At 38.9% G+C, this 8,636-nt stretch overlaps 1 protein-coding gene across 1 annotated transcript in view; it reads left to right on the plus strand.

Moving 5' to 3' along the window:
- Window positions 1-8,636, plus strand: part of COL6A6 (collagen type VI alpha 6 chain) — a 95,416-nt gene that overhangs the window by 22,123 nt on the left and 64,657 nt on the right. Inside the window, 5 exon segments of the mRNA XM_014450721.2 lie at window positions 1,565-1,908; window positions 1,993-2,071; window positions 4,014-4,168; window positions 6,866-6,958; window positions 8,189-8,242. Coding sequence (XP_014306207.1) covers window positions 1,565-1,908; window positions 1,993-2,071; window positions 4,014-4,168; window positions 6,866-6,958; window positions 8,189-8,242 — 725 coding nt within the window.

The following is an 8,636-nucleotide window of genomic DNA, read 5'->3' on the forward strand; positions in this document are numbered from 1 at the left end:
GAAAGGATACAGATTCAAGAGGAATTTGGGAAAGGACAAATTCTTAATGCTTCCTTCTGACTAGTTTCTTTCTTTTCATTTCACTTTCTGACTATTGGGGAAGAGATTTTTCCAATAAAGTAAGTGCAGTCAAATTAGAAACCCGCATTTCAGGTTTTCTTGATAACATATTGATTTACTTCAAATGTCAAAGTGATTTAAAATTGATTATCAAATAAGGCTTTATATTTTCCCTCACCTGACTCTTCTCATTAAAAATGAATCAAGTTACTGGCCCTTATTTTAAGAATTGAAACTGACATTTTAGTTTGAAAGATTTGCAGATGTTTAACTGACCAGTGTGTCTGGAGGTGGTGAAGGCAGACATTTGTTCACACAACAAATAGCTGAAAAACTGCTTATCCAAACAAAGCAAATTGAAAATATACACTCCCCCCCTTTAACTTACCAAGCAAGCTGTGTATGTTGAATTTATTAGAAAGGTTGAAGTTTTTTTGCCAAGCTAAAGTTCTTGAAAGAAGAGTGTATGTTACATGACTTTATTCTTCTCTAATTATCTTCCCTTTGTGAGGCTCAGCTGAAAATAATAAGCTCTTTCTAATTTCTCCTGTGCTTAAATGCCCCTGGAGTTTATATGAATAAGAGCAAAACATTTTTTAAAATGTGTTTTTATTGATTTAGGGAGAGGGAGAGAGAGATAGAAACTTCATTGATGAGAGAGAATCATCGCTTGGCTGTCTCCTTACGCTCCCACCCCCACACACTGGGGATTGAGAGGCAACCTGGGCATGTGCCCTGACCTAGGAATTGAACCTGTGACCTCCTAATGCATGGGAAAACACTCGTTAGTGCAATATCTCTCTAAGTATTTCTTGAAGCCCCAGATGGCATTGGCTTTGCCTTCCTGAATGGCTGAGCTCTGAGGGCAGCACCATCTTTGACATGGTTAAATGTGGGGAATTTGGCGCTCAGTTTTTCACCTGTAGGACTTACATCAAGCAAGATTTCAAAGGATCTCTTGGAGCATTTGTTTGCCATTTTATTTTTTCTTTTCTGAATGGATTTTAGAAGACAGAAGAGGAAACATTCCTTTTGGGACGTTAAATCATCAAAATCATTCCTTTAGACAAGTTCTTTGTGATTTCTTTTTATAAATTATTTCTCTGTGCAAATGGTTTTATATTTCCCTTATAATTTAGTATTAGTTGAATGTTGATAAGTAGTGTGATATAAATTTGCGATTTTAGACTCTTAACAAATATACTTTACATATTTAAATGACTCTGCATAGCTTTTTCAATAACCACAATAAAATCTTTCAGAATTTTGTTATAGAATCATCTAGATTTTACACCAGTTGAAAATAATAATACTATATACTTTTGCAGGTTATGAAAGAGTGATTCTGGGCCTCTTCCATTATTCCCTCATGTTCTTTCTCATTTTTCAACTTTGTAACTGGAATAGAAGTAAAAATTCCAAGTGCCTTGGTTCAGATATGGCATCCAAGTCAAATAAGGGATTATTTGATCTAATAAGGTACTTTTTTCCCCTTAAATCCTAGATTGTTTTGTGGATGTTGTGGTTGGATTTGACATCTCCACTCAGCAGAAGGGGCAGACTTTGCTTGATGGCCAGTCTTGGATGGAAACCTACCTTCCAGACATCCTACGTGCCATCAGCTCCCTTAATGGGGTTAGCTGTGAGGTGGGCACAGAGACTCAGGTCAGTGTAGCTTTTCAAGTAACCAATGCCACGGAAAAATATTCTCCCAAGTTTGAGATCTATAGTGAAAACATACTGAATAGCTTGAAGGATGTCACAGTTAAAGGACCATCCTTTCTCAACGCAAACTTCTTGAGTTCCCTGTGGGATGCGTTTCAGAATAAATCGGCTGCTCGAGGCAAGGTAACTTGATTTTATTTTATTTATTGGTCTGTGGTTCCGGTGACCTCCCTTTTACTCATGTTTCTTTCTTGAATACTTTCCTAGGTGGTTCTCTTATTTTCAGATGGATTGGATGATGACATCGAAAAACTTGAACAAAAATCTGATGCTCTTAGAAAAGAAGGTATTGAACATGGGGGAGGACTGGGGGAGGGATCATTATTGACTTTATACTCTCAGAACTCAATGCTGGCTCTTAAGTTTCCAGGCACACAGCCCTGAATTTGACAACCTTTCTACTCTGTATGCACTTGGCAGAGCACATGAGTTCTCAGAACATTCTGGCATTGACTTTTTTTTTTAACTCATGCCCTATGTATATGAAAAAACACTGAATATAAAGTCTTACTTTTTCTCTCATATTACTCTATTTCTTCCTCTCAAACTTTCCAGGAAAGTGTGTAACTTTGCCTCACATGATCTAATATTGCTACTTCTTTAGTATCAGCAGACGTGAACCATGTATTTCTTTTAGACCAAGGAATGGAAGAATGGGTTTATGTTCTTCAACACCCTTAAAACATGTTCAGAGTTGCAAGCAGTATTGGACAAGTTTACTCATGTTTTGGGGCTTTCTAATCAGTTCCTTTCTTCAGACCAGAGATAGCCCAACCATGGTGTCTATGAGTGTTTAAAGCTCTGGTACCAACTTTTGGCTTCAAGAACTAGTGCCCAATCTGGCTTCTTGTCAGTTCTTACCCAAAATATGGATCAGTGGAATGCATCTAAATGTTCTGGTTTGACTAAGAATAGGAAACCCTTCCTGTAAGTGGATGCTGCTGGTGCCCCACCCAGATTCCCTCTTCCAGCCAGGTTCCCTTTCCCCATTCTCCAGCTGTGAGTGTTGGCTGCTAACAACTCACAGGTCCCCTTTCTCTGAGGAATTGCCCTTGGTCAATGGGAGCCACCTCACTTGGAAGGTTACTTCCTACCCCATTCCTGGGCAGCAGGTTGAGTACATAGAGTTGGATCTTTGCCTCAAAATAGCACCATGCGGTGTGATTTATGTTCCAAGTTCCTCATGGGATCAGGCTGACACTAGACTCCAGCTGAAACACTGTCTTGCTCAAACCCTTTCTCTGCCCTGCCCTTCTTCCCCCTCAGCCCTTTCTTCTGAGAGTTCTTCCTCAGTAAATTATGTGCAGCCAAATCGCTATCTCAGGCTCTGTTTCCAGATTCTCTGACCTAAGACATCCGCCTCCAAGCTTAGTTATTAGAGACTGAGCGGATTTGTCTTTGCTAGTTTGGTTCTCTCTCTTCAATCTTAAACAAATTGCAAAGTTCACTGGATTTGCAGCTAGAGGATAAGGATTTTTATTTTGCCCTTTATTTACTAAAGCTACTTTCTCTATGTTCTATCAAGTCTTGGCATTTCTTTCATGAGTTGTAGTGGAAATTTTAATGAACAGGACCCTAGAGTTCTTAGTTTGAATGGGTAGGTGTTTTTTTGTTTGTTTGATTTCAGCTCTTCTTTTGTGAGGAAAGATGTATCTCTTACAGACAACATCAAAACTTTCTCTGGGAAGTTTGTCTTGGAACACCCAGATTTCTAAGACCAATCTTCATTCTTCCTACTCCCAAAGAAAATTTGGTAAACCGATTTCAACTTCAGAAGCTAGATTTTTTTTTATATATCCTCAGAAATTCAGAATCTTTGGGGGAGAGATAAAGGGATGATGGCCATATGTTCTTTGAAAAGTGTCATATGAATAAGGATGTCTCTAGCTCTGGCTTCCCATATTTAAACACATATAATTTCTGGTTCATAGGTTGACACCCAACCAGTGAGCCACACTGGCCAGGCTCTGTGGATCCTTTTAAACTCACTATTTCACTGTTATAATTTCCCCTGTCTCCAATTTCATTAGTTCTGGAAAGTGTAATTCTTTTTGTTCTCTGATGAGTCTTGTTACTTGTCAGGCTTTTATTGCTGGGGGAAGTAGACAATAAAATGAGTGTTCCTCTTGCAACTGTTTTCCTAGAATAACAGTTTAGGCACACATGTGCAGAAAGATTAAAATTACCCAACCCCCCTCACCTGGAGACCTGTACCTTGTGTTGGCCAGGCCTGAATGCCCTTATCACTGTTGCTCTGACTGGAGCCACCGATTCAAGTGACCTGGCTGATCTTCTCTACATTGAATTTGGGAAAGGATTTGAGTACAAGACCCAGTTCACTATTGGAATGAGGGATCTGGGGAGCCAACTGTCAAAGCAGCTGGTAAGTTATTCAGAAAAGGCAGGTGAGTTTACATTTTCTATTTTGTGTACAGGTTTAAAATGTATGCTTATGAATTTGAACTAGCTTTGTTCATCAGGGAGTGCAGAAAGAATTTTCTGACTTAGTGGACAGTTGAAATAAGAGGATGTTTTGAAAGAAAGTAATACAGTAGAGAGATGTCAAAGCATGTTTGATTTACATGGTTGGCCAAAAAAGAAGGAAAAAGAAGCAACTAAATAGCACTTATAGTCCTGCTCAAATTAAATGAAGGAACGTAAGTGCCAAAGAGTGTGAGATCTGAGAGTCAATCAGCTGCTCCCTCAGCCAGCCAGTTTGCACATTCCTTGTGGATCCTAAGTGTCACAGCTCACCACACTGAGTATGATTCTAGTGCCTAAAATGTGTATTTTCCCTGCAACATGGCCTGTCAGTGAGAACCACTTACATTTAGGGTTTAAGTAGAGAAAGAGCCATCTGCTTCAACGTTGAGGAAAAACTAGTTGAATAACCTCCTATGTTGTACTTTATGAGCAATGAAAAGATGTGTGAAGGCTGCCTTCACTGACCGGGATTTTTGCCTTATGATCTATTTTTAGAACCTAATGTCTACGTGAGATGCATCTCAATCATATTTCTTTCAGAAACATACAGGATTTCAAACTAGAGTGATTAAGTGTTACCAAGTTGTGTGGCACTACTTTCACCTTAATAAATGGCTAATAATTTATAATTTGCTTATAATTTATAAAACCTATAATCAGCAAATTAGGACCCTCTTCAGTAAAGTGAGAGGTCCTGCTATTTTGCACCTACAGAATTGGTATATAAATAGATATGTAAACACAATTTGTTCAGTGTAGTAGTTGTGCAAAAAATAATTGCTTAAAGAATATGGAAGTTTTGTTGGAATTTCTTTCTACATGGGAAGACAATCTATTTTTAACAATGTATTTTTTTCTCTACTACTCTTTGAAATCTGTAGTGGTCATTCATAGCAGGAGGAAGTTATTCCTCAAAATAACCGTCAGTTTTTAAATATCACATAAATGCAACACATTACAAGAAAAACTTCTTTTAGACACAGATTGATTTTAATGTTAATAGTAAAAGATTTGTTGTTGTAGGGTTTGGGTGATCCAAAGAAAGTTGATATTATCTACACTAATAAAACAGAAACATGCAAATTGGTGTCACTCCACTATGCCCACCAGCCAATCACAGTGACTATGCAAATTAACCCAACAAAGATGGCGGCGAATTTGCATACGCAGGCACTGAGCAAAGACTGAAGACTGAAGAGCGCTGTGGCCACAGCTGAGAAGCCTAGCCTCAAGGCTTGGCTTCTCTGCTGTGGCCGGACCAAAGGCCTGGGTCCTGGGTGCTGGAGGAAAACCAGTGCCAGCAGCCAGGGGAAGGAAGGCCTATAGCGTGAATCTTCGTGCAATGGGCTTCTAGTATAACATGAAATCAGAGAATCTATTTTGTTGTTGTTATTTGATTTCATGTGTTTCAAGTGTTATTGGGTTTGATAGTTTCAGGGGGGGAAAACCAGAATTTTCTAATGTCAGAAAAGAAACATTATATAATAAGAGACAAAGAGAGGAAATTGCTAAATAGTTATCACAAAAGATTGCATTTTTCAACACACTAGAATTTTGATGGGAAACTTCTCAATACAAAGGCTGATTCTGTCCCACTAAAGGCAAATCATGGAATTTACTGTAAACAGAGAATTTTCCTAAAAATAAATTTTGTGTGTGAATTGTAAAACTGCAATGGAATATGTCTATTATTCAGGGTATGATTAAATTAGACCCAGGATGAGATTTACGCAGACATTTAAATATAGAATATAATTAGAATATGAATTTTTGGTCAGAGTAGACAGAGGAATACTCTCCTCATGCCCCCACCCTCTCCAGCAAGTGCTTCTGGAATGTTGAACATGCAATTGTGTTTTTGAGATCCTGTCACACACACTGTTCTGAAAGTGTTTACCAGTGGACTCCATTCCAAGCAGTGTGACATTGGGCACCGTCTAAACCAGTGGTTCTCAACCTTCCTAATGCCGCAACCCTTTAATACAGTTCCTCATGTTGTGGTGACCCCCAATTTCATTGTTACAAATTGAACATAATTAAAGCATAGTGATTAATCACAAAAACAATATGTAATTATATATGTGTTTTCCGATGGTCTTAGGCGACCCCTGTGAAAGGGTCTTTCGACCCCCAAAGGGGTCACGACCCACAGGTTGAGAACCGCTGATCTAAACCCTCTAGATACAAACAATGCACAGCCAGGAAACGAAGAAAACAGTGTGCATTCATTTTATTGAACAAAACATTGGGGGCAGAATTACATAGGGCAATCAACAACACCATGGCCAATGCTAGGATGGGGTGGGAACAGGAAATCACATAAATTAGTATACAATGAGTTGGCCATGCCTAAACTGATACCATTTTGAGAACACAGAAGATCTTTGAGTTGAATTCGAATTCCTCATATGCCGGAGAATGCAGCTCGCAGAACAAAAGATGGATGGTACAGAATGTCTCATGCATTCTCTCAAGAGCACGGTCACTTTAATGGTGAACAGGCTTCTGAAACTGACAGGTGTCTGAGTCACACTGGTGAGCTTCTGTGTGTGTTGGGAAGCGATGTCACCAAATGTATTTGCTGCTTTCCCCCAAGGTCAATGTTGCTGAAAGGACTTGCTGTTGTTTATTCTGCAAGTGCATTGGAGGAGATGGAACAGCGGGAGATCCTGGACCACCCGGGAAAAAGGTAATTTTAAAATGTATGGCTCACTTTATTTGAAAGTAAGTATGTCTTTCAGACATGAGTTCAGGTAGAAGTAAGGGGTGATTTTAACTTCTGGGCAGAGCCTTGGAGGCAACCTGTTATTCTCTTTTTATATGTCAAACTAGATGGCCGCGGCTTTTTCTTGGCATTCTAAATTGGAGTGTTTCTAAAAACTTTTTGTACAAGTCTCAGGAGAAACAACTGCCAAGATCGTTGATTATCCAGTGTTCTAGCATTGATGACAGTGATGTAGGAAAATCAATTGTCGTCTTTCATGTTGAATAATGAAAACCTTCTGAATACCATTGTCATTTCAATTTTTATTTTTAATGACTGCAGAGCCACTTAAAGCAGGAATATTTTGTGTAGTCTGCTAAAAATCAAGCTAGATCAGATCACCCTGTCATAGCAAAAGATGTTCAGATGTTTCATTCAGCTTTAGCCAGACCCACATGTCACAGATGTATAGACAAAAACAGGCCAATTCTGAAAACAGTAACCAACAACAGACTTAGATATTTCCTAACCAAAAAAATGTTACATGCCCTGTGTAAAACTATGGTCTGAGGTTTAGGAAATGTTCAAATATGTACAAGCATATTAGGATGTATTTAATAATGATTTCAGTACTGCTTGTTTACATGTGTGTTTGACTTTTGAATAATTTATAAATAGCACTGTAACTCCCAAATTGTCATGGTTGTGTCTCTGAAGAAAGTGTTTGGACTAATTATTTCCTGATCGCTTCTATTTCATGTAAAAAAAAAAAGTGGAGAATTTTCTTAAAAACAGGGCTCAGAAAGAATAGAGAGAAATGTGGGAGGTCTATTTTTTTATATGTAGCAAAAATCCTAAATAAAAAGATTTTTTAATGAGAAGAGAATAATTCTAGTTTGTCAGGGGCACATAGTGCTGTGTTCATTTGAACATTTGTCTGGACAAAACTCTAGCACGATGTATAACCCCAGAGAGACGTATGGACAAAATTATGTTTCACTCACATACACACACCCTTGAATTATCTGCATACTTGTCTCAGAATTCCATTGATTTTTAAGTGAATAAATGCAGCCTAAGTTGTAGCAGAGGACTAATTTTTTTTCAAACTCTTTTCTAAATAAAGTAAAACTGTGAAGTTGAAGAATTTTGCTTGATTCCCTCTGGGTTTTGCTTTATGGAGTGTTAATGTGCTCTTCCTTTCCTTATTTCCAGGGACTCCCAGGTTTCAAAGGCAGTGAAGGCTACCTGGGAGAGGAGGGCATTGCTGTAAGTCAAGGGTTTTCTTTTCCAGCCTCACCTATTCCTAAGGACATATCTACAACATGGAATCATTTGTGTCAATTCAGAGGACATGGGAAAAGTCAGAGTCTCAGGATTTGTGTGCAAAATCGGAGGTCCTTCCCAATCCCCATAGGGCTTTGCTTCTGGTGATCATTGATGTCTCCTCTTTCACCACCCACCAACATTGCACAGTGAACTCAATGCAGACCTTATCTTCCTCACCAGAGGAGTCACATCACTGTCATTTCCCCCTTCCTGATCGATTTTGCACAGGTAAACCAGCGCACCACAATGTTTATCAAGGATCTCACTCTTTCTTGCATCCATCCATCCCGCCCTTTTCTTTCTCTCCCCTTCCTCCCCCGCTTCTTCCCTGCTT

The sequence above is a fragment of the Myotis lucifugus genome, unplaced genomic scaffold, assembly GCF_000147115.1.
Source record: "Myotis lucifugus unplaced genomic scaffold, Myoluc2.0 scaffold_8, whole genome shotgun sequence".
NCBI lineage: Eukaryota > Metazoa > Chordata > Mammalia > Chiroptera > Vespertilionidae > Myotis > Myotis lucifugus.